The 25,909-nt window shown below is 40.5% G+C and overlaps 1 protein-coding gene across 1 annotated transcript; it reads right to left on the bottom strand.

Annotated features, from left to right (window-relative positions):
• Positions 1-789: 789 nt before the first annotated feature.
• LOC123595195 (nuclear pore complex-interacting protein family member B13-like) lies at positions 790-10,342 on the bottom strand. The gene is made up of 7 exons (XM_045472572.1): positions 9,830-10,342; positions 9,194-9,330; positions 5,531-5,611; positions 3,114-3,145; positions 2,172-2,273; positions 1,864-1,909; positions 790-962 (listed from the first exon to the last, which is right to left on the bottom strand). Exons 1-6 carry the CDS (start codon positions 10,262-10,264, stop codon positions 1,869-1,871), a joined length of 828 nt encoding a protein of 275 aa, XP_045328528.1. The 5' UTR covers positions 10,265-10,342; the 3' UTR covers positions 790-962; positions 1,864-1,868.
• Positions 10,343-25,909: the final 15,567 nt, after the last annotated feature.

Below are 25,909 nucleotides of genomic sequence, written 5' to 3'. Positions count from 1 at the left end.
TTGGCACAGCCATTGGTAAGTGGTGCATCCTGAGTGCTGATCTCTTAGCTGGTGAACACCTGTGTATCATGGCTAGCTGATACATGTGCTCTGCCTGTTACAATGGGAATGGCCATTCCCTAGAAGTTCCCGTGTCCACTGCTGTTTGAAACTTAATGGAATGGCACGCTCTAGATCTTGCGTACTGTGTTAACAGCTTCCCAACTGAGCTCACCATCTGATGGTTTGTCCAAGCGCTACACTGACACCATGACCCTCTGGGTTGACCATGTCTCAGCCGCTGCCCCATCTTGGATGACTGTGATGCCCCATCTGTAATGACTGTGATCCTACTGTAAGGAAATAGCAGTCCTTCTCCTCAGTTTCATGGGTAATGGTGCTGTGATGGTAGGCAGTTCCCCTCAATTATGACTCAAGGCATTGTAGACTGTCTGTGTATAACTCTCAGTGAGGTGTGCACACTTCTTTCCTTGTGGTAGATAAGATGCTTCCTTGGGACGTTTTTTCTTGACCATTGTAGTAAAAATACCCATCGTCCCTTCCGCTGATGGTTTAGACCTTTTTCTCCCTCTCATTTAGACACCTCTGTGGCTTTTCTATTTAAGCCTAATCTGAATGGTCTCTGATGGGATGTTGATCCTATGATAGCCATGCTTTCCTGGGTAGTTGTATGTAAAGTGGATATTTATGTGTTTTTAAAATTAAACACACAGGTTTAGGATACATGCATATGTGCACAGACACACAGGTACAGGGTACACGTGTAATCAATTTATTTAATCATTCAGAAATCCTGTAACACCAAACAGGACCTGAATGGTGATGGACAGAGATGAGATGGGAAAGGCAAACATGTTTGTGAATAGAGAAAATGATGTGAAGCAGAAAGAAGGAACATACTCTTCATGCTGTTGATCCTGATTCCATGGGGAAGACCGTGTTCCTGGTTCTCAGTGATGCAGCTACAGGTGCATAAAACAGGAGAGGACGTTGAGTTGAGTGGACTGTATGAGACTCAGGAAGTACATCATCAAGGGTTCAGGGGACGTTTAGTTGACCCAGTGCACCAATCCCACAGGGAACATCATACTCTCCATCCCTACAATATGGGGGGGACCCACTGGAATTTTTTCAGGGATGTGTGTGTGATGGGACTTTTCATAATCAGGATCCCTTCCAACACTTTCATGATTTCAGAATGAATGTTCATGGGGATGGCGCATCAAACATGATTTTACAGGATCTTTGATGGAGTTACACTCTGGTCTTCTGATTGCAAAAGCTCTCTGGCCTCAGGACATTATATTCAGCATGAAAGCTAATATTTCTGTTTGACCTTTCTTTCGCCCCTTTCTTCCCAACAACAGTGACAAATGGCATGTGTTAGCCTAGAGCACAGTCATAATTTGAGGCTCATATTACTTTAAAGGTTTAACAATCACGCTTTAAGGAAATCACGTTCTGCCGGAAAATACACATTGAACGGTTGTGTCATTGGCGTGGTAGGAGGGCCTCTGAGGTGGCTGTTGCAATTATGCAGAACTAAACACGGGATGAGCGGGAATAGTGCACATGGAGTGGTGACGCATTCGGGCAACCCTCAAGTCAGAACTGAATGGAAAACTCATTTTTCCTGTCATCCCCACCAGCATCTGGCTTTCCTGCTACTCTCTGAATGGCTGTCACTGGCATGATTCTTGTGAAATAATGTTTTATCCCCCAAACTGCTTTTTAGCATTAATCACCTCAACTGGTTTGCAATCTTGGGGTAAAAAAAGTAACCTCATGTAACATAAAAAAGCTCTCTAGTGACATAATTACCGAGTTGACATAGCGGCACTGATAACACTTCATTCTTACTAGAGTGTTCAGGACGGGTTGGTGCCCCTCTCATTTTTAGGACACTTCTCTGGGGAAAGACAAATACAAAAGGTGAATAAAGGAGCAACCCTTCATGGCCATTTCCCAATATTTGTAAGGATTTCTTCTTTTAAATAATGGATTTTATGAAAGATAATTCATGGAAGAGAAAATGTAAAATGAATCAGTTTTTTTTTTTCCAGATAGCATATTTACAGATCAGGTGAGAGATATGTTCAGGGGAAAAAAAAAAAAAAAAAAAAAAAATATATATATATATATATATATATATATATATATAGTCACATTACCAGTTTTGCTCATATCTATAAGATTTTCTTCGGGAATATTGTTTTGTCTCATCAACTCCCTGAACTTTGCAAAGTCGTTGTCATCAGCATGAAGTCCTCTGCCTGAAAATCACCGTGCATAAAGCAGAAATTGCCCATTAGAACCCCTAAGAATTTCTGAATGCAGAATGAGGAGAATGAATGGGGAAATCAAGTCTTTAACTCAGTCTCCAACAGTTGCCACTGACTCTGTCCCAGTGTCAGCTGCCTGACCTAAGTGGTAGGAGCCGTTCACTGCTGTCCCTGTATAACCCATGCAGTGCCCAACATCAGCAGCGGGACTCCAGGAAAACAGCAGGAAATCCATGAATTGGGGGCCTCATCCATCAAGAATATCCTGCCTACCTCATCTCTGCCTACACCTCAGACTCTGGCTCTGACATGCACCCCTGGTTCTGGGCCCAAAGAAAAAGCAAGCACGGTTCTCACCTTCCCAACCATAGCCCTGTCACACAGTAATGGGAGACAGCTTCCTTTTTTATGAAAACCAGAGTTTTCAAATGCCTTTTTCCAACTTGAAACCTAGTATCTCAGAGCTGAAGCACCCCTCTCAAGCCCCTGGGGGTGGCAATCGTTGATGTTCACAATAGTGCATTGAAAGGATTAAACAGGATGAAGGCTTTTTGTTGTTTTTAAGTTTCTGCTCTGAGGCTGAAGAGTCTATTTGAAAAATTGTCATAAAATGAAGGAACTGGGGTCAACCCGAAGATAGCCGTGGCTTGAAATGAGTTGACTTGTTAGCAAATAATTTCTAATCAAACTGATTTTTTTTTTTGCACAAATGGGAATTATTCTTAAATGTCTTACAATCTGCTACCTCCAACCTCTACTGATTTTCACACTGAGAATGCTGACAATGGAAATATTACGCGACCATGACCATCGTCAGGAAGATATACGTACCAAGCAATACAAACGTCTTTGTGGTACTGCTTCTGGTGTTCAAGTTGATTGTGAGAGAATTTAAGGTGCCAGAAAGAATTTGGAAAAAATGTTGACCCGCATCTGTGAGTGAGACAAAAAATATATATGTAAAATGTATATAAACTGTAGCCTTGCCTTAGTGAATGTATTGGAGATTGGCTCTACCGTGGCCTAATTAGCATATTGGTAACAACATTCTCATATTGGTCCCTCCAACGATGCAGCGAATGTTAACATTGCGTATGACATGGAGACAAGGCCCGTAAGGAAATTATCCTTATTGCCCCATTCTTCCAAAATTAAACATTTCACCTCTTCCTGTCTTACTAAAGTGTTTTCTGAAACATGTGTTCCAGTGGAGCCAACATTTTTTGAACAACATGACTTGTTGTCATATGGCATATTATCAATACAAGTTTAAAATCTCTTTCTATTTGCCTTATCCCGGCATTGGAGATGATTTCTCTTTAAGACCAAAATTCAGTTGCCCTTTAAAACCCTGCATGACTGTGTGCTGAGTGCCTATCCTACATTGGGCGATCTTCTGAGTCACTTGCGTCCGCCCCCTTAATCTAGGTGTATTACCCAACAAATCTCTGGCTGCCATGAACATGTGCATTTTTATTAATACGGTTTTACTTGTGACGATACACACGTTCAGATCCCGCCTGCAGGGGCACCTTCCACTCTGGCTCTGCCCATCCACCCTGGCACGTATACAAGAAAAAGAATAAGCATTGACCAACTTAGCGTCATCACCATACCTTCTAATATCCGTTCTCTCTTCTGCTCTCAACGTACACAATGCCTTACTGGAACCACTCATCAGGATTTTATTTGAAACTATGCCACTTTGTGTTTCCCATTCAAATAGCCTTAGTCAGCCCCAGCCAGAGACCAAGTGGCAGCTGAAACAACTTCAGAGTTGCATGGACCTAAACCTTGCACAGGCCTGCTCTTAGGTCCATGAGTCTTGGGTTGTGTTGGAACAATTTAAATAAGAGTTTATACATCTCTTCAGATTCTTAGTAACCAAATGTTTTAATGATAATGTTATAAAGAAGGGCTTTGCTTGGATTGCTCAGTGGGTTGAGCATCTAACTTCCACTCAGGTCATGATCTCACGGCTCATGAGTTCAAGCCCTACATCGGGCTCTGTGTTGACAGCTCAGAGCCTGCAGCCTGCTTCGAATTTTGTGTCTCCCTCTCTCTGTGTCCCTCCCCTGCTTGTGCTCAGCTCTCTCTCTCTCTCTCTCTCTCTCTCTCTCTCAAAGATAAATAAACATTAAAAAAATTTTTTAAATGAAGGGCTTTGCAGGAAATCTCACTAAATAGGTTTATAGAGGTAGTGCAGGTTATGGAAGCAATGAAGTTAAATCTGTCTTCTGAGCCTCCAGGGTGGTTTCAAGGCCACTGCTGGTATTCTGCTTGTCAGTGTGACACCTCACTTTCTCCAGAACAGAGCTGGGTAGGTTACAATTCCTAGTTCCCAAAGAGCTGTTACAGTAAGTGCAGCTCATTCTCCCTTCTCAAGTTGTCCAAATCTAAGTTAGAAGGGGTTACCAAAAGGGAGAAAATTAAAGAAAAGATGATAGAGGACGTTGATGGCTCAGGCAAAGGAAAAAATAATGTAAAGCTAAGAAGAGTGAAAACATAACTTAAAAAATCTGGGAACATAAGTTACTGAGGAATATGCATAGGGTCGAATGCCAGACATATAATTCACTTTGTTTTCATATGTATTCTACTTTTTGCAAAGCCGTTGTGCTGTTTCTTATCTTAGATGAGGGGTGTAACCACAGACTTACACATCACAATTTTAATCAGATATTTAGACATTAGGCCATTTAAAATTGGGAGTGTTGTTTAGGGTAATTAAGAAGAGTTTAGAATCTAAGTGTTAGCCGACATCCCCATTGCTTTTAACAGAAGCTGAGGTTACGAACAAATGTGCCTGGTGATTAAAATCACTCCGATTTCCTTGGATTGTAGGTTAATCTCCCAAGAATGGAATGCAGTTAAGATGTTTTAAGATGATGTTTAAAAAAGTATTCTCTTAAAGCAAAATGAGATTGATATGTAAACCAAGGATAAACCTATTATATTTAGTTCCTAAGGCCATTTAAATTATCTTGAAACATTCTCATATACTCAAGAACTTTATGAAATAAACATCCTGAGCCCTTATGAATGATTTAATAATACTCAAAATTGGAAGGGGCCACCAATGTCCTATGACTTAACTGTGCACGACAAGATAAAGTGCTTGGATAGATAATTTAGGGGAGTGTGCCTGGTCACATGTCCAATGATTAGTTGAACTAGAATTCAGGCAGAGAAGAGTTCCAGAAAGAAGTGGAGACTACGATTTTGACCTTAATATCTCAGTAAAATACTTGTACTTACAACCAACATTGATAAACTTGTCACGCCCAATGTTTCCCACGGCAGACTTTCCTGTGCACAGTCCGTTCATCCTTAAAAACAAAATGTCTTCGAGTGAGTCGATGAAAACAAACTTTGAACCACAATTAACATTCTCTTTGTCTCAATCGCACAAGAATCTGCACGAGGCATCATTTCAGTGCCTGTAAACAACGTGCCATTTGAAAGAGAAGAAGTCGGTTTTCCACCATCAAAGGTCACCTGCCAAAAATGTCTTTGTCTACACATGGAATCAGGTAGTTCTAAAGAGTGACTATAAAACAAGTCATATTTAAAGGCAATTAAACATGAAGAAATCTGAATTGTTAGAAAAGAAGGCAAAAAGAACATTCCCTTGCCTTAAAGATTTTCTGGAAAAAGAGAAGAAGAGCCGTCAAGACGGTTCTTGGCGGTTGTCACAACGTGGGCAAAGATTTCTTACATAATATAATAGACAAAAAGCACCCCCCAGAAAAGGGGGAAAAATGATGGGCTTAATTTAATTAGAACCATAAACTTGTATAAAAACACTACTCAGAAAATTAGGCATCAAGTCACACGTGTGTGCCCACGCACAAACATACATCCATCCACACACGAGCTAATGCATAAATACACATGATGCGTGTATGTGCTAGATGGAAACTACATGTGTATTACAAACAATTATATACGTGTCACATATATAACGTGAGAGTTTGTGTATTCCTGTGTGTGTATATGACAAAAAATGCATATTTGGAAAAACAGGAAGAATGAATACGGCAGAAATCGTAAAAGAGGAAGTAAACCAACTAAAATGGGGCAAATGGTTGAACAGACCCGTCATGCAAGAGTGGTGTAGGAAACCGTGCTCAGGTCGATGACTCATCAGAGACATGCAGGTTAAAACCACAGTGAGCTGGTACCTCACGTTCACGGGACTGCATAAAATCAAAAGATGTCAATACCGAGGTTTAGGAAGAATGTGCTGCCGCTAAATATCTGAGACGTTACTGGCAAGAATGCAAAAGGCACCGTCACTTAGAAAACAGCTTGACCCTTTCTGTGGTTAAATATGCTCGTGTGCCATCATGCAGCAGTTCTGGGCTACCGGAGAAGAGTTGCAAATGAATATGTGTCGGCAGAGACATTAGTGCAGAGCAGTTCGTATCCAAGGTGTTCAAGACAACCACAACGTGGAAACGTTACCCAGGAAGTGGGAAACGTCATATTGGTACATACACGAGGAACTTTGATTGGCAGTGACGCGAGTGACTGTTTGCATACGGAGACACGTGGATATACGTTCCAAACCTTATGCAGAGTGAAGAAAGCAGAATGAGATGCATCGTGTTTAATTTCGGCGTGTGAAGTTTAATGCGTGTGAAGTTCTAGAAGAGGGAAGGAAAACACGGCATGTCAGGTGTTGCCTATAGCTACCTGGGGTGATGGAAATGTATGCATCTTGAGGGTGCAATAGATGTACACATAGGTCCAAGTTCGCTGAACTATGCCTTCACATGGATACCTACCACTACACGTCCCTTGTGTTTCAGTAAACCTGATTGCAGGGTGGGCGTCCAAAGGGAAAGTCTACTAAACACAGACGGACGCAGAAATTTGAAAAATGAGAGAAAAAGACCCTAGGGTACTTTAAAAAGTTAATGAAAACTGACAGGTGTATCTATTGAAATAGGATGTGAGTGTAATTTGATAATATGTGTATAATCCATTATATATTATATAGAACATATAACCAACTATATATTTTATATATAATCAATTATATAATTATATAACATTGCATATCTATTACATATGTGTATGTATATAATTACCTAATTATATAACGTTACATGTATATTACAAACAATGTATGGATGTATGCAATGTTATATAATTATTGTATATAACATATAACCAACTATATATTTTATATACAGTTATATAATCAAATATATAATTATATAACATTACATATCTATTACATATATGTATCTATGTAATTACATAATTATATAACATTACATGTATATTACATATAATGTCTGTATATATGCAGTGTTATATAATTTTGTATGTAACATATAGCCAACTATATTTTTTATATACAATTATATAATTAATTATATCATTGTATTATATGACATATCTATTACATATATGTATCTAAATAATCATACAATTCTATAACGTTACATGTATATTACATATAATGTATGTATGTATGCAATGTTATGTGATTATTGTATCTAGCATAACCAACTATGTATTTTATATACAATTATATAAATAGTTATATAATTGTATTACATTACATATCTATTTCATATATGTATATAATTACATAATTATATAATATTACATGTATATTACATATAATGTATGTATATATGCAATGTTATACAATTATTGTATATAGTATACTGCAGTTTTATCCATTACTGACTTTGTAGAGCCTTCGAGTGTTATTTATGGAATGCTCACTATATTGTAGGCGTATACATATATTATTATTATTATTATTATATGTTATTCCACATTATAATTGTATAAGATTTCATATTATATATATAACATGTTATATAATGTAATACACAATTATATTTATATATTTATAAACCACTGTCTCCAAACATAACCCTTTCTTTTCCTTCATGTCAGTCTCTCTTTATTTCTCATTCTTCAAAGTATGTGCCTGTGTTTATGTGTGTGTGAGCAGTGGAGACTGAACGATTCTTGCATTCTACCTATAGCTTTAGAAATTAGGTCTTCAGAAACAGACTTCATTCGGTTTCTTATAATCCCCTGTCACCACCCTTTGCAAGTTTTCTCATTTCTTTATACTGGGAACTTTTTGAACTATCATAAGCTATCATCAGTTCCCCCGAGCAGATCCATCTGAACTCAGAAAGATAGAAATTAGCATTAAACTTCCCACCTACAATGTAAATAGATGTTTTAATCTTACAGGCCAGGATCTGTTTGCATGATTTGATGCTTTCAGATGCCCTATATTCCTTTGACTTCAGTGGTACCTCCTGCTTCATTTTGTTATCCTAGGAGTCGTCTACTGGAAGTCAAATGTTGGTGTGGAAATCATTGTTATTTCCAGGTGAATTCATCAGCATGTGTGATTGCTGGTGTTTTCAATTTAGCAATACAGTTCAGCTATGCGATCATTTGTCATTTTCTGGTGCCCTCTTTCCACCGCATCTTTACTCTTAGTAAAGAATTTCATGCATGATATTATTACTTTATAGATCTGTATCTGGCTCTGGTTTGAACAATGGAAGTAAAAAAGTGTCTTCATCGTCTGTTACTCTTGAGTTCTTAATAAAATGCCTGCAGGAAAGTGAGCATTTTATAAATAACATTTGAAGCCGCAAAGGCTTTGGTGACTTTAATAATGATTAAACATTGCTACTTGGGAGTTCTTCAGGGTAGAGAATGATTGAGGCCAGTGTCGGGAACCCTATGGTCACAGGAGGTCCCTGAGAATCCTCTCATTAAAGCAAGAAGGGTGTACTGAATTTCTTAAGAACTCAGAGCCTCACTTTCCAACATCAGCGAGGTATTTCACTGCAAACGTGCAACTCGGATGCCCTCTCAGGGTCATGAGATCAGGCCTTTTCATTCTGTGCTATTCTTACATGACAGAAAAATTGAAGACGGCTGTGCCATTTGTTATGTCCACATCAACTTTGCGCATATAACCGTGGAATGGGCCGTTGCTTATCTTGTCAACGTTGGTGGCTGCGACCAAAAGCGTGTTCCATTCTCCTGAAAGCTAAAAGCAAAGTTTCCATGAGAAACGTCGGTCCAGTTCTTTTGATGGCCTCCAACATCATCCAGCATGGGTTTCCCTCCTCTTTTACATCAGCAGTGAGCTATCGAACTTTAAGGAACAAAAGCACGATTTATAAAATACTGAGAAACCCAAGTCTGCAGCAGAACTAAAAACTCACATAGTCCTGAAATAGCACGCTCGTTCTTATCGAATGCAAGAGCTCAAACCCAACAGCTCTTTGGCTGATGCACCTTCTGTTTTATAAGTACGGGGGAAGCAGCCAGTTAATAGACCAGAGCAGACATGTACAAAAGAGATGTGTAAGGAGGCGATGAACAGAGGGATTCCGAGTTTCCAGGTGCATGGCTAGGCTTAGATGCACGTAAATTTGGATATACATAGAAAACCCCCCAAAAGACACACGCACACACACACACACACACACACACAGAGGCACACACATGAAGACGTCCATGTCAGGTCAGCCTTTTTCTGGTACCTGTGTAAGGTTGTCTTGTAAAGGTGGGTGGCTGTCCGGTAAAGGTAGGTGGCCTTCCAGTAAAGGTAGGCGACCGTCCGGTAGAGGTAGGCGGCCGTCCGGTAGAGGTAGGCGGCCGTCCGGAAGAGGTAGGCGGCCGTCCGGAACAGGTAGGCGGCCGTCCGGTAGAGGTAGGCGGCCGTCCGGAAGAGGTAGGCGGCCGTCCGGTAGAGGTAGGCGGCCGTCCGGAAGAGGTAGGCGGCCGTCCGGTAGAGGTAGGCGGCCGTCCGGAAGAGGTAGGCGGCCGTCCGGTAGAGGTAGGCGGCCGTCCGGTAGAGGTAGGCGTCCGTCCGGAAGAGGTAGGCGGCCGTCCGGTAGAGGTAGGCGGCCGTCCGGAAGAGGTAGGCGGCCGCCACAAACCAGAACGACTCCAAGAAGTAAGAGTAGAATCTTCATCTTTCTAGCACCTCTTGGTTTCTCCTCTGGAGGAAGCTCAGAATCAATTACCTGCTGGTGAGACTCTTGACCTCTTTATATAGTAAACATCTGTGAATGTGGCAATGTTTATCTACTTGTCATTTTTTACAAGAGACCATTGTGCAACGCTGAAAATAAACATCGTGTTGGCAGCAATGTATCCCAAAGATCTCTCAGACCTGCGGCATGTTAGTCATTTCTTCCATCAACCCCTCCAAAGGACATTCAGAAGGCAGGCTTGCCTACAGGGTCGTTTGGATCAAGCCTGCATATCTCATGTCACACTGAGACTCATTCACTCATTCTTGGAGGTGGGGAGTGTGGGGAACAAACCCGTCCTTCCCTTTCTCTCAGATGAGTTTCAAGGAAATCACCTTCTTTCCCCAGCAAACTGCACCCTTTTCCTTGTTGAAAGACAGAAAGATTTATGTGTGGGCATTGAATTATGCCCATTCATAAATATAAATGCCAAGATACAGACCAAATGTGTGGAAACATTAGGTCTTCCTTTATTTCCCAGACTCTGAAGTGGGTGAACGAGCTGGACGGTACACTACTTTGGAGGTTTTTTGGGGACAAAGGTTTAGAGTGTCCTGAGTGACTCTGACCCTGTGAGTTGATTGTGACATCACAATTTTGTACTGATGGAAAGCTCGTAGGGGCGTGTTCCGCTTGGAGAAAACAGGTTTTAAGTTGTTATTCAAATCTTAAAAAAAAAAAAAAAAAACAGTGAATCAGTCGACAAAATAACAGTCTTTTAGGAAGCTGTTACATGGCCAATTTCTTCAATATTAAATGAACTTTCCAGTCATCTTTACAGGCTAATAAAATTAAACAGTACCAGAGGTGCCTTGGTAGCTCAGTTGGTTAAGTGTCTGATGCTTGATCGCAGGTCAGGTCTTGATGTCAGGGTTGTGAGTTCAAGCCCCACGTTGGACTCCACACTGGGTGTGAAGTGTCCTTGCGTAAATAAATAAGCAAGCAAACAAACAAACAAACAAATAAAGCAAGAACAACCTTACAACCCTTTTGCTCACTTTTTGTCAGTTATGAAATGGAAAGAGTAATGGTCTATGGGATAAGAATAGACCAGAATGTCAAGAATATATGGGTATCTTTTGAAATATGATAAGAGCAGGGCTAATATGGTCTAAAACCCAGTCTAAAACCTGGGTGTCTCAGTGGGTTAAGCATCTGATTTCGGCTCAGGTCGTGATCTCCCGGTTCATGAGTTTGAGCCCCACATCGGGCTCTGTGCTGACAGCTCAGAACCTGGAGTCTGCTTTGGATTCTCCCTCTCTCTCTCTCTCTCTCTCTCTGGCCTTCCCCCACTGGTGCTCTGTGTGTCTCTTGCGCATGCACCCCAAAATAAACAAACACAAGAAGAATTTTTTAAAAGTAACTATTAGAAAGTATAACAGAAAGCAATATGCTCATTTGCCCCCATGCATGCTGTACAAAAAAAAAAGAGTTTATTTTCACAAGTACTCATACCAAGGGTTTCTTGTGCATTCAGTAGGTCCCTGTTGAGCCCACACCAGGTGGAGAACACTGTTACAGGTCTGGAGCAGAGAAAGCAGTGACCCACGCACATATGATACCCAGAGCTTCTGTCCCCACAAGGGGAGACAGGAATAGATAAATGCTCAACAGAGAAAATCACGAATATGAATGACGGTCCCTTGGGAGCCTAACACAGGGTAGCCAAGCACAGAGTGGTACAGGGTCATTTAAGCAGAGATCCGAAAAGAAGGGAAGGAGAAAGTCATACCATTATCTTAGTAAAATGATTCCAGAACGAAAGACTAGCAACTCCAATGTCCTTTTAAAAACTGATTTTCGTAAAATACATGCCACTTACAGTTTACCATCTTAACCGTTTTTAAGCATACAGGTCAGGAATGTGAAGTATATTCCCCTTGTTACACAACCACCTCCAGAATTCTTTTCGTCTTGCAAAACTGGAACTCTGCCCTCGTTAAACACCCGACTCCCCATTACACTCCCCCAGCCCCTTACAACCACTGTAAGGGTTCTGCTTTTCTGTGTCTATGAATTTGCTGCAAGTTCCTCATAGAAGTGGAATCATACAGCATCCATGCTTTTGTGTCTGGCTTATGTCGCTAAGCATAATTATCTTGGGGTTCATCCATGTAGCAGGTGTCAGAATAATCTTTGTTTTTTTTTTTTTTTTCAACGTTTTATTTATTTTTGGGACAGAGAGAGAGACAGAGAATGAACGGGGGAGGGGCAGAGAGAGAGGGAGACACAGAATCGGAAACAGGCTCCAGGCTCTGAGCGTCAGCCCAGAGCCTGACGCGGGGCTCGAACTCACGGACCGCGAGATCGTGACCTGGCTGAAGTCGGACGCTTAACCGACTGCGCCACCCAGGCGCCCCAAATAATCTTTGTTTTTAACGGCTGAGTAACATTCCGTCAGATGTATATTACGTCTTGTTTATCCATTCATCCATCGATGGACACTTGGGCTATTTCCATTCTTTGGCTATTGTTGATAGCACTGCTGTAAACATTGGGGTGCATGTGCCCCTTTGGATCGGCATTTTTGTATCGTTTGGATAAATACTTAGTAATGCAATTGCTGGGTCACAGGGTAGTTCTAGTTTTAATTTTTTGAGGAACCTCCATACTGTTTTCCAGAGTGGCTGCACCAGTTTGCGATCCCGCCAGCGGGGCAAGAAGGTTCCTCTTTCTCTACATCCTTGCCAGCATCTGTTTCCTGAGTTGTTAATTGTAGCAGAAGCACTATTTGAAAGATAACGGGTCCTATGTTTCCAATATGGAAGAAAGACATCATGGTAAAGACTCCGGAAGCACGACCCAGCCTGAGAAGAACAAACAAATAGAAACCCACACGGAGATCTGCCCGAGCAAAATCGCAAAACCAAACACTAAGTCGAAATCTTAACACAGGTAGAGAAAAAAAACGTTTAAAAGGGTGGATTGCCTTGAGAGAAGGAAGTAACGGGTGGACCACTAAATTCTCTCAAGAAACAGTGGAAGTCATGACATAGTAAAATGTTCCACTGTCAAATGTTCTTACTAAATTGAAAGAGAAATACAGATATTTTCAAACAACCAAAACCTAAGAGCATCTGTCATATGCGTGGCAACACTTCGAGAAAGGATTGCAAATCAAGGAAGCTGGCAAATACACAAGAAAGCCACAGTCATATTCAGAATGAAAACTTGATGATGATGTTATGGGTTTTAATGTGATGATGGAACTAAAATAAATGCGACCATGGATGTATTTGAAATGGATATAGCTAAGTTTTTCTAATCACCTTCTCTTATCTGGCAGTAAAAAGTGAGTTACTATGAGACTTTGGTAAGTCAGTAACATACCGTAATCACTAGGGGTATCATTAACAGATTAATAAGAGTCTGTATCTTCAGAGCTCATTGGAAAGGAATAGAAAAGGTAGAAAAATAATCAGTTGGAAAAAAGGGAAAAACACAGATTATCACTGGATGTGTATATGTGTGGGCATATAAGGCCCTGTTAAATTTTATATATATAGTAGTATATGGTATACCTACATTTTATCTATCTATGTCTATCTATATCTATCTATCTATCTATCTATCTATCTATCTATCTATCTATCATCCCATCATCCATCCGTCCATCCATCCATCATACCTGTTTGTCCATCCATCCATCCATTTATCCGTCTACCCGTTCATCCATCTATGTATGTTTATATATGCACAATAATAAAATTCATTAAAATGTAGTACTGTCTCTGTGTAAGATACAGAGAGAATTGGACTGAATGAAAACCATCCGATCAATACATGTTATTTACCAGATACACTGCTCAGATATAAAAATGCAGAAAAGCCGGGGAAGCATCTGCCATGAAAATCATCAAAATATTGTGTGGCATACAGCCTCTCTCACTTTCTCAGTGTTGTGTAAAGAAAAAAAATCTCTAGCCCCCTGGGACACTGAAATATATATGATATAAAACTAGGAAATATTCGCTTACACTTCTCCTAGAAACATTTTCATATACAATAAGGCTTTGATGTGTAGCCTTTGATACTTGCTTCTGTAATGAAAGAAATAAGTGATCTAACCGCGCCCCCTCCCCCTAGTTGAGTGATAAAACTTGTCTTATCTGCCCCGAAGGCAAGTGGTTACAGCTCAGACTTATATCTAGGTTCAGCCCCAAGGCTCCTGGAAGACTGGAGTCCACTTGGGACGTTTGCACTTGAAGGAGGAATGATCCCATGACCTTGAAGCCATTTGTTTTTTTTTCCAATATATGAAATTTATTGTCAAATTGGTTTCCATACAACACCCAGTGCTCATCCCAAAAGGTGCCCTCCTCAATACCCATCACCCACCCTCGCCTCCCTCCCACCCCCCATCAACCCTCAGTTTGTTCTCAGTTTTTAACAGTCTCTTATGCTTTGGCTCTCTCCTACTCTAACCTCTTTTTTTTTTTTTCCTCCCCCTCCCCCATGGGTTTCTGTTAAGTTTCTCAGGATCCACATAAGAGTGAAAACATATGGTATCTGTCTTTCTCTGTATGGCTTATTTCACTTAGCATCACACTCTCCAGTTCCATCCACGTTGCTACAAAGGGCCATATTTCATTCTTTCTCACTGCCACGTAGTACTCCATTGTGTATATAAACCACAATTTCTTTATCCATTCATCAGTTGATGGACATTTAGGCTCTTTCCATAATTTGGCTATTGTTGAGAGTGCTGCTATAAACACTGGGGTACAAGTGCCCCTATGCATCAGCCCTCCTGTATCCCTTGGGTAAATTCCTAGCAGTGCTATTGCTGGGTCATAGGGTAGGTCTATTTTTAATTTTTTGAGGAACCTCCACACTGTTTTCCAGAGTGGCTGCACCAATTTGCATTCCCACCGACAGTGCAAGAGGGTTCCCGTTTCTCCACATCCTCTCCAGCATCTAGAGTCTCCTGATTTGTTCATTTTGGCCACTCTGACTGGCGTGAGGTGATACCTGAGTGTGGTTTTGATTTGTATTTCCCTGATAAGGAGCGACGCTGAGCATCTTTTCACGTGCCTGTTGGCCATCCGGATGTCTTCTTTAGAGAAGTGTCTATTCATGTTTTCTGCCCATTTATTCACTGGATAATCTGTTTTTCGGGTGTGGAGTTTGGTGAGCTCTTTATAGATTTTGGATACTAGCCCTTTGTCCGATATGTCATTTGCAAATATCTTTTCCCATTCTGTTGGTTGCCTTTTAGTTTTGTTGGTTGTTTCCTTTGCTGTGCAGAAGCTTTTTATCTTCATAAGGTCCCAGTAGTTCATTTTTGCTTTTAATTCCCTTGCCTTTGGGGATGTGTCAAGTAAGAAATTGCTATGGCTGAGTTCAGAGAGGTCTTCTCCTGTTTTCTCCTCTAGGGCTTTGATGGTTTCCTGTCTCACATTCAGGTCCTTTATCCATTTTGAGTTTATTTTTGTGAATGGTGTGAGAAAGTGGTCTAGTTTCAATCTCCTGCATGTTGCTGTCCAGTTCTCCCAGCACCATTTGTTAAAGAGACTGTCTTTTTTCCATTGGATATTCTTTCCTGCTTTGTCAAAGATTAGTTGGCCATACTTTTGTGGGTCTAATTCTGGGGTTGCTATTCTATTCCATTGGTCTGTGTGTCTGTTTTTGTGCCAATACCATGCTGTCTTGATGATTTCAGCTTTGTAGTAGAGGCTAAAGTCTGGGATTGTGATGCCTCCTGCTTTGGTCTTCTTCTTCAAAATTACTTTGGCTATTCGGGGCCTTTTGTGGTTCCATATGAATTTTAGGATTCCTTGTTCTAGTTTCGAGAAGAATGTTGGTGCAATTTTGATTGGGATTGCATTGAATGTGTAGGTAGCTTTGGGTAGTATTGACATTTTGACAATATTTATTCTTCCAATCCACAAGCATGGAATGTTTTTCCATTTCTTTATATCTTCTTCAATTTCCGTCATAAGCTTTCTATAGTTTTCAGCATGCAAATCTTTTACATCTCTGGTTAGATTATTCCTAGGTATTTTATGCTTCTTGGTGCAGTTGTGAATGGGATCAGTTTCTTTATTTGTCTTTCTGTTGCTTCGTTGTTAGTGTATAAGAATGCAACTGATTTCTGTACATTGATTTTGTATCCTGCAACCTTGCTGAATTCATGTATCAGTTCTAGCAGACTTTTGGTGGAGTCTGTCGGGCTTTCCATGTATAATATCATGTCATCTGCAAAAAGTGAAAGCTTAACTTCATCATTGCCAGTTTTGATGCCTTTGATTTCCTTTTGTTGTCTGATTGCTGATGCTAGCACTTCCAACACTATGTTAAACAACAGCGGTGAGAGTGGACATCCCTGTCGTGTTCCTGATCTCAGGGAAAAAGTTCTCAGTTTTTCCCCATTGAGGATGATGTTAGCTGTGGGCTTTTCATAAATGGCTTTTAATATCTTTAAGTATGTTCCTTCTATCCCGACTTTCTTGAGGGTTTTTATTAAGAAAGGTTGCTGAATTTTGTTAAAGGCCTTTTCTGCATCGATTGACAGGATCATATGGTTCTTATCTTTTCTTCTATTAATGTGATGTATCACGTTGATTGATTTGCGAATGTTGAACCAGCCCTGCATCCCAGGAATGAATCCCACTTGATCATGGTGAATAATTCTTTTTATATGCCGTTGAATTCGATTTGCTAGTATCTTATTGAGAATTTTTGCATCCATATTCATCAGGGATATTGGCCTGTAGTTCTCTTTTTTTACTGGGTCTCTGTCTGGTTTAGGAATCAAAGTAATACTGGCTTCATAGAATGAGTCTGGAAGTTCTCCTTCCCTTTCTATTTTTTGGACTAGCTTGAGAAGGATAGGTATTATTTCTGCTTTAAACGTCTGGTAGAACTCCCCTGGGAAGCCATCTGGTCCTGGACTCTTATTTTTTGGGAGATTTTTGATAACTGATTCAATTTCTTTGCTGGTTATGGGTCTGTTCAAGCTTTCTATTTCCTCCTGATTGAGTTTTGGAAGAGTGTGGGTGTTTAGGAATTTGTCCATTTCTTCCAGGTTGTCCAGTTTGTTGGCATACAATTTTTCATAGTATTCCCTGATAATTGCTTGTATCTCTGAGGGATTGGTTGTAATAATTCCATTTTCATTCATGATTTTATCTATTTGGTTCATCTCCCTTTTCTTTTTGAGAAGCTTGGCTAGAGGTTTATCAATTTTGTTTATTTTTTCAAAAAACCAACTCTAGGTTTCGTTGATCTGCTCTACAGTTTTTTTAGATTCTATATTGTTTACTTCTGCTCTGATCTTTATTATTCTCTTCTTCTGCTGGGTTTAGTCTCTCTTTGCTGTTCTGCTTCTATTTCCTTTAGGTGTGCTGTTAGATTTTGTATTTGGGATTTTTCTTGTTTCTTGAGATAGGCCTGGATTGCAATGTATTTTCCTCTCAGGACTGCCTTCGCTGCGTCCCAAAGCGTTTGGATTGTTGTATTTTCATTTTCGTTTGTTTCCATATATTTTTTTAATTTCTTCTCTAATTGCCTGGTTGACCCACTCATTCTTTAGTAGGGTGTTCTTTAACCTCCATGGTTTTGGAGGTTTTCCAGACTTTTTCCTGTGGTTGATTTCAAGCTTCATAGCATTGTGGTCTGAAAGTATGCATGGTATGATTTCAATTCTTGTATACTTATGCAGGGCTGTTTTGTGACCCAGTATGTGACCTATCTTGGAGAATGTTCCATGTGTACTCGAGAAGAAATTATATTCTGTTGCTTTGGGATGCAGAGTTCTAAATAGAAGTGTCAATTCCATCTGATCCAATGTATCATTCAGGGCCCTTGTTTCTTTATTGACCGTGTGTCTAGATGATCTATCCATTTCTGTAAGTGGAGTGTTAAAGTCCCCTGCAATTACCACATTCTTATCAATAAGGTTGCTTATGTTTGTGAGTAATTGTTTTATATATTTGGGGGTTCCTGTATTCGGCACATAGACATTTATAATTGTTAGCTCTTCCTGATGGATAGACCCTGTAATTATTATATAATGCAATGTAATCTCTTGTTACAGCCTTTAATTTAAAGTCTAGTTTGTCTGATATAAGTATGGCTACTCCAGCTTTCTTTTGACTTCCAGTAGCATGATAAAGAGTTCTCCATCCCCTCACTCTCAATCTGAAGGTGTCCTCAGGTCTAAAATGAGTCTCTTCTAGACAGCAAATAGACGGGTCTTGTTTTTTTTTTATCCATTCTGATACCCTATGTCTTTTGGTTGGCGCATGCCTGAATATATTTTAAACTCCTGCCCTGAAGAAGCTTTCTCTCTGACACGAGGGAATAAATTGAATAACTCACTAGGAAGACTCCTTTCAAACAAGGCTATGTTATAATGCTGTCAAAACTTATATAATTCCATAAATGATATCACAAAAGAAAACGCAAGTGAGCCTGTCTGTACTAAATTAGAAAAGCGTAATATCCTTTTTCAGTAGCAAAATAAACTTGATATGTCCCGTGATGTATGAGGCATTAACTGGCTTGTATATAAAATTATGTCACAGGAAATAAAACTGGCTGGGAAGGTATAAACAAAACAAAGTTAATTACAATATATCCAGGTTTTGAAGTGACCAGCAAGCTGTCACAATGAGTTTCCTATAAAAGACAGAGAGGATTGTGGATATTAAAACGGTAACAAAAGATTGTGGAGTGGTTAACTTGGAAGAACTCTGTGTGCACAATAAAAGACAGTTACAGAAACACAGAGTTGCAAGATAACCTTCACAATTTAATGAGAGAAATTGGCACTTTCCTGTAACTCTGCAAGTGCCCATATGCTAAGACAGATCAGCGCTACTCCTAAATATTTAGCCAGGAGAAAATGAAAATATGTCCCGCAGACGTCTGCACAAGGATGCTCATATTGGGTTTATTCATAATGGCCCAATACTAGAAACGGTCCAGGGTTTCATTAGTCGGGAAATGAATGACAAAAATGGTAATACATTTATACAATGGACTACTACTTAGTAATGAATAGAAATGGGTTACTGATACACACAATAGCATTCATGGATCTTTTAAAAAAAATCATGCTGAAAGAAGCCAGACTCAAAAATACAAACCCTATATTTTCATTTACGTGGAATTTGAGGAAAAGCAAAATAAATCTACAGTGAAAAAAAATCAGGATGTTCTTCCTTCTCTGGGTGGAGGTCAGAACTGATTTGCAATTTCTGGAAGGAGCTGAGTGCGGGTGAGTTCTACATCTCGACAGGCTGGAGGCACACAGATGTATGCCTTCTTCAAGGTGCCCACGTGTGCACGCTCAGTATTGTGCATTTCCCTTCGGGATGCACATTTGACCTGAAATAAAACAAACAAAAAGAGCCCTCTCCAATAACACATATCGATAATACACACACTAAAGTGTTTAGTATTGGAATGTGCTTATTATGCACTCGCTACGCCACTTATTTTTAAATATAGACCTGAAAATACAACTTGAATGGAAAAAAGAATGAACAAATGGATAGCTATATGATCAACCCACTAAAGTAAAATGTGCCCGTCTGCAGATGTTATATGTGTTTGCTGTACTTTTCTTTCAGCCTTCCCCTGTGTTTGAGAATTTTAAGATCCCATATTGGAAAAAATAATTTAATAGCAATTATACCTTAGGAAAAGCTAAAGCGTGTCTATTGGTATTTTTTAATACCAATTACACCTTTAAAAAAGCTCGACAATAGAAAAGAGGTGCATGAATCCCCTAGAAATACAGAAACCTGTTTACTGAAAAGAGCTTACGTGAATCACCTAGAAATCCAGAAACCAGTTTACTGAATGAACTTTGAGATGGTAATTGTTGCTTTTAAGGAACCTCCAAATAATGCAGGTTGATGAGTTTGTTTTATGTGGCTTTTTGCCATTTTGCATTTATTTTGCTGGAGGAATTATATATTTTTTTGCTTCCTCGTAACTGCAAACAGAAATTTAATCTGTATTTAATGGAGCACCATGGGGCAAGGGAGATTTGTGTTTTTTTGTTCTACCCAGGTATATTGACGCATGAATTTGTGATGCTGCCCTGCTATGAACTGAGCCATAATGCATTTTCCCATCTATTTTGTACATATGTATAAAAATAGTATTACTGTGCGCGTCCATTACCACTCACATATCTCTCACATTTTCTTTAGAAGTTGTGCTAGCAATGCCATATAGTATTGAAATGGTTTCCACAACTGAATTAAATCATATTTGTGGAAGAGAAACTTAGCAACAAATGCACAGCATCCTTAATTAAACATTGAATCACATTTTTTTGTGACTATAATAATTAGTAATTTAGCCAATCTCTTTGCAAGATGTGATCACAGAAAAAAACATCACTCAGTAACATATCACTTAAATAGTTTTCAATTTAGCTGTATTTTCTCCTACTGAACATACAGGAACAGGAAACATAACCAACTTTAAATCTTTGTGCAAAGATCCTTTCTTTGGAGGTGGAAAGAGTATTGATCTTAGACGTATACCTAACATTGTAATATTTTTACAGTATAAATGTATATGCACTCCGTTCTTGGACAAAGAATGCCCACGTTTGCCATCGTAGAAAAACATCTGTAGGTGTGCCATGAGTGTCTTCAGAGGTGAACGTTTCTGCTTTCTGATTTTCCGTGTTCTTCAGAACCATTGTGCTTGGTTCTGCAGTTCTGTGTATGCCCTGGATATCGTTTCCTGCTAGCTTTAATTATCATGCTTCTGTCTCAAAAGTTCATCAAGATGGATTGGGTGGGTGTGTTTCATTCAGTATGCCGGAAATGTAAAAGTTTTCTTGTCTCCTTCCTCGTTGTCCGTTGCCGGTTTGATTCAGGTGCAAGTCATTCCGAAGTCTCCCTTGCTCATTTGTAAATTCTTTCATTTTTTTTTTACCATCACCTGGTGATAACCCCCTTTCCCTCTGCAAGTCCGTTTAAATAATACTAGTTATAACTAAAATCCCAAGTACTTGTGGCTTACGTTGGATTTTCACTAAAACTATCAACCCCTACTCTCCCTCCCATCGATAGAATTCGTGGTAGAATCATTAACATTTTCTCCCACCAATTCCTAGCTTTCCGTGCATTATTTGGGTACTAAATCCGTGCATTATTATAATTTCTGTACACTACACTTCTTGCTTTCAAGAATTCTCTTAACACATTCATTAGATTGCTCACATTCATCTGATTTATCTGCTTATATTTACCATTCTCCATTATTACGTGGTCTCTGTATTGAGTGACGTTCACATTTGATGGTCCTGGTCATTACACCAGGTGTTGAGGATGAAATCCTTTTTGGGGCACCTGGGTGGCTCAGGGAGTCAACCGTCCAACTCTTGGTTTCGGCCCAGATCATGATCTCGCGGTTCATGGGTTCAGGCCCCACGTCGGGCTCTGTGCTGACAGCTCGGAGCCTGGAGCCTGCTTCGGATTCTGTGTCTCCCTCTCTCTGCCCCTCCCCTGCCCGTGCTTTTTGTCTCTCTGTCTCAAAGATAAACATTATAAACATGATGAAATACCTTCCAATGAATTCAATGGTGTTTTTAATTTTTTTTTAATGTTTATATATTTTTGACAGAGAGAGAGAGACAGAGCGTGAGCAGGGGAGGGGCAGAGAGAGAGGGAGACACAGAATCTGAAGCAGGCTCCAGGCTCCGAGCTGTCAGCACAGAGCCCAACGTGGGGCTCGAACCACAGACCGCGAGATCATGACCTGAGCCAAAGTCAGACACTCAACCGACTGAGCCACGCAGGCGCCCCTATTCAATGGTATTTTTAAATTAGAATATTTTTTATTTGCGCAGAAAATATCTTCAAGGCTGAACCTCCTTACGTGCTTACATGCCGTTGCTGCTGATTGCACATGTTTTTCCTTGTGTTCTATCCGAATCCCTGCGTTCAGTCCTGCAGAATATTTTAATCTGCTGTGATGTCCATTTTCCTCTGTACCTCAGTGGCACTTCCTGTTTAGAACATGGTCTTTAAAGATGCCATTCACTAAACACATCTCCTAAATGTTGCAATTCATAACCTTAAAGCTCCAGTGTGCGTGTTTTATTTGTTTAGTCAACGTAGTAGGCGCTGGCTCTTGAGTTGCCTTCCTTCTTCAGGACAATGCGTATAGACTCCCTTCAGCACATTCTTTGTTCAGGCTCTCGGCATCCGAGGCTGTGTTAAGTCTCGCCTCAGAGAAACCTCAGGCATGAATTTGGAGAAGGACAGGGGTCTGGATTACGTCTTTGTTTTCTGTAAATGCGTATTTCATGTTTTAGAACCCATTTAACATTGATCCACTATTGACTGGGCTGTGAATAAAATGTTCAGGAAATGGGGTGAACGGTTTCAGTGTAACACACATATCCTTTTGGGAAGCAGTTGAATGTATAAACTCAAACAGTGTCCCTAAGGGTAGATTCAAGTATTCGACATGCATGATTTTACTTCCTAAATTCATACACAGAACCCTGTAATGATATCTTGAAACATGCAAAATAGAAGAGAAATGTGTTCTTCCCCTAAAAAAAATAAGGAAAGGGGGCACCTGGGTGGCTCAATCGGTTGAGCGTCCGACTTCGGCTCAGGTCATGATCTCACGGTCCGTGGGTTCGAGCCCCGCGTCGGGCTCTGTGCTGACAGCTCAGAGCCTGGAGCCTGTTTCAGATTCTGTGTCTCCCTCTCTCTCTGCCCCTCCCGTATTCATGCTCTGTCTCTCTCTGTCTCAAAAATAAATAAGTGCTAAAAAAAAATTAAAAAAAAAATAAAATAAGGAAAGAAACCAAAGTAATGATAATCAGGTACGTCCCTATCCCTGTGTCCAGTATGAAGGCCATAGCTTCTCGCCAGGGATATTAATCCAAATTTAGTTCCACTTTCTGTAGATGCAATCAGCAGCATTTGTGTAGTTGTTATTTATATTAAGGACTGGGATATCTGAGCTGAGCCTGTAGGTCATCGTGAAGAGGCCCGAGTGTGCGTCCCCTTGCGTGTGAAACACCAACGACTGCCTCGAGTCCTAGACTCAGAGCACCAAATGCATTACTGACCGCGCAGATGCCAGAGGTCCGCATGGTCGCTGCTTGCGAAGTGAAATGGTGACATAAATGAATAAAAGCTATACACAAAAACCAAAAGAGCTTGCAACAGCACCAAGGCTTCAGGCGTTCATCCATTGATCAAACAGGTAGAATATCATTCCAGAGTGAGAGATCCGATCATGGACACCAACACCTGAAACAGTTTGCTCTCCTCACTCGGGGAATTCAGGTTCTGAATACGGATATCTTCATCTGGGAGGATTGGCTGAAGAAGGGCCCTTTCCTTCCTTCTTTCCTTCCTTTTTCCTTTCCTTTCCTTTCTTTTCCTTTTTTCTTTTCCTTCCTTCCTTCCTTCCCTCCCTCCCTCCCTCCCTCCCTCCCTCCCTCCTTCCTTCCTTCCTTCCTTCCTTCCTTCCTTCCTTCCCTCCCTCCCTCCCTCCCTCCCTCCCTCCCTCCCTCCTTCCTTCCTTCCTTCCTTCCTTCCTTCCTTCCCTCCCTCCCTCCCTCCCTCCCTCCCTCCCTCCTTCCTTCCTTCCTTCCCTCCCTCCCTCCCTCCCTCCCTCCCTCCCTCCCTCCCTCCCTCCTTCCTTCCTTCCTTCCTTCCTTCCTTAGAGTGAGAGTGTCCTCATGTACGTGTGCTCAATAAGGAGAGGGGCACAGAGAGAGAGAGAGACAGAGAGAGAGAATCCCAACTAGGCTCCGTGCTGTCGGTGCAGAGCCCAATGAGAATCTCAGTCCAATGAACCATGAGGTCATGACCTGAGCTGAAATCAAGAGTGTGACGCTCAACTGACTGAGCCACCCTGGCACACCCCCCACCCCACTTTTTATTCTTATTTTTAAAGAGCACCAAATAATCTTGCAACATTTAACATGCCAAAACCTTCAGTGTCTTTGATAGGAAAATGAGAACTCTCTATTTCTCTATGTGCATTTGTAAATATAAAAAGACAGGGGTGCCTGGGTAGCTCAGTCAGTTAGGCGTCCAACTTCGGCTCAGGTCATGATCTCACAATTCGTGAGTTCAATCCCCGTGTCGGGCTTTGTGCTGACAGCTCAGAGCCTGGAGCCTGCTTCGGATTCTGTGTCTCCCCCTCTCTCTGCCCTTCCCCAAGTCATATTTTATATTTCTCTCAGAAGTAAATAAACATTAAAAAAATTTTACAAAAATATACACATACCAAACAAGTAAAGACCATTTACAGTATATGAAAGCAGTCCTTTGACAACAGGGCAAGAATACTGTGCAATGCTCATTGTGGTGGTGGAAATTAAAGTTAATATTGACATAGTCTAAAATGTGAAGGGACCCTTTCTCTGCATAGCATGCCGCTCTAAAGAGACACATGCAAACACACGGACACACCACACACACACACACACACACACACACGCACACAACAGTAGTATCAGGAACAAGAATTTGGAAATAATAAAGGAATTTATGCTGTTCAAAAGGGTAGGGCTAAAAGTTGGTTCAAATCTGCCGTCATTGAGACAGAACACTTCCATGAAATTCTTTAAACCTGTGAAAACCAGCCTTAAAACCTTCTAGGCCTGTGGAATAGGGTAAGTTCTGGGACCTTTCAGACTTTCAGTCTTCTCCGACATCATAGTGGGATTATTAGCACTTGCTCCAAAAACGGTTGTGGAAATCAATTTAGATAGATTAATTGCCTAAAATGTTCGTTAGAGAGCCTAACACACACTATACTTCAATAAATGGAGACTCCAAATGGAATGTGGACATTCCATTTATATTCAGGGATGTTACGAATTGGCTGGAATATCAGAATTAATTTGTACCCGAGGAGAAAGCAGAAGAGAATTTGAGTAATAGGTATGTCCTTGAATCCTTAATATGGCTTTCATTCTACTCATGTCTCTGCAGGAATTAATCACACAGGGAGACCGTGTGTCCTGAAAGAGGGAACGTATCTGAGCTGATGCTACCAAAGAGCCACAGCCCTCATCCCTGACTGAAGACCATCTGGAGAAAGGTACCAAGCGTTGAGAATGTCTTTGCAGTTGGAACTTGAGAAATTTTCTGGGAACGTGGTTTAGAAATCATGCTCTGAAACTCGGATATTTAGCAATGTCTTTGTATTTGTAGAGGAATTGCAAATGGGAATTTGAGGATGTTTTCAGGCAGCCTTAAAACTTATCATTGATCAAAAATTTCAGGATGTTAAAGAAGCCTGTTAACATGCTATTTTCCACCTAATTTCTTATATTGACATTTCGAGGCCTGGAGATGCATTGCGTTCAGGGTAAGTAGTATTTAAAAAGAAAAGACAAGAAAAGAAACAAAACAGGATTTCGTCCATTAAATGTTTTGTTAATCTGTTCCAACATTTTTTTTGAAGTCTAGGCAGTTCAAGATCTGCTCAGTTTCTATTTTGTCTACTTTCGAAATGTCAGCCGTCATTGACTAATTTCATTCTTTCCTTAGAGAGGGCACTTTTCATGGGATTGTCCTCGGTAATGGAAGGATACTTAATGAGCTAAAGCAAAGTTACTTGACTTCTTGGTTT

The sequence above is a fragment of the Leopardus geoffroyi genome, chromosome X (assembly GCF_018350155.1).
Source record: "Leopardus geoffroyi isolate Oge1 chromosome X, O.geoffroyi_Oge1_pat1.0, whole genome shotgun sequence".
Classification (NCBI taxonomy): domain Eukaryota; kingdom Metazoa; phylum Chordata; class Mammalia; order Carnivora; family Felidae; genus Leopardus; species Leopardus geoffroyi.
This window is presented reverse-complemented; position numbering and strand designations above follow the sequence as displayed.

What these genes read in the sequence shown, in the direction of transcription:
- LOC123595195 (XM_045472572.1), bottom strand. Translation starts at nt 10,264, where the DNA reads ATGAAGATTCTACTCTTACTTCTTGGAGTCGTTCTGGTTTGTGGCGGC. An exon ending in TACAAGACAACCTTACACAG is followed by an intron (nt 9,331 to 9,829) that starts GTACCAGAAAAA and finishes CTTTGCTTTTAG; the next exon opens with CTTTCAGGAGAATGGAACAC. An exon ending in TATAGATATGAGCAAAACTG is followed by an intron (nt 1,910 to 2,171) that starts GTAATGTGACTA and finishes GTCTTTCCCCAG; the next exon opens with AGAAGTGTCCTAAAAATGAG.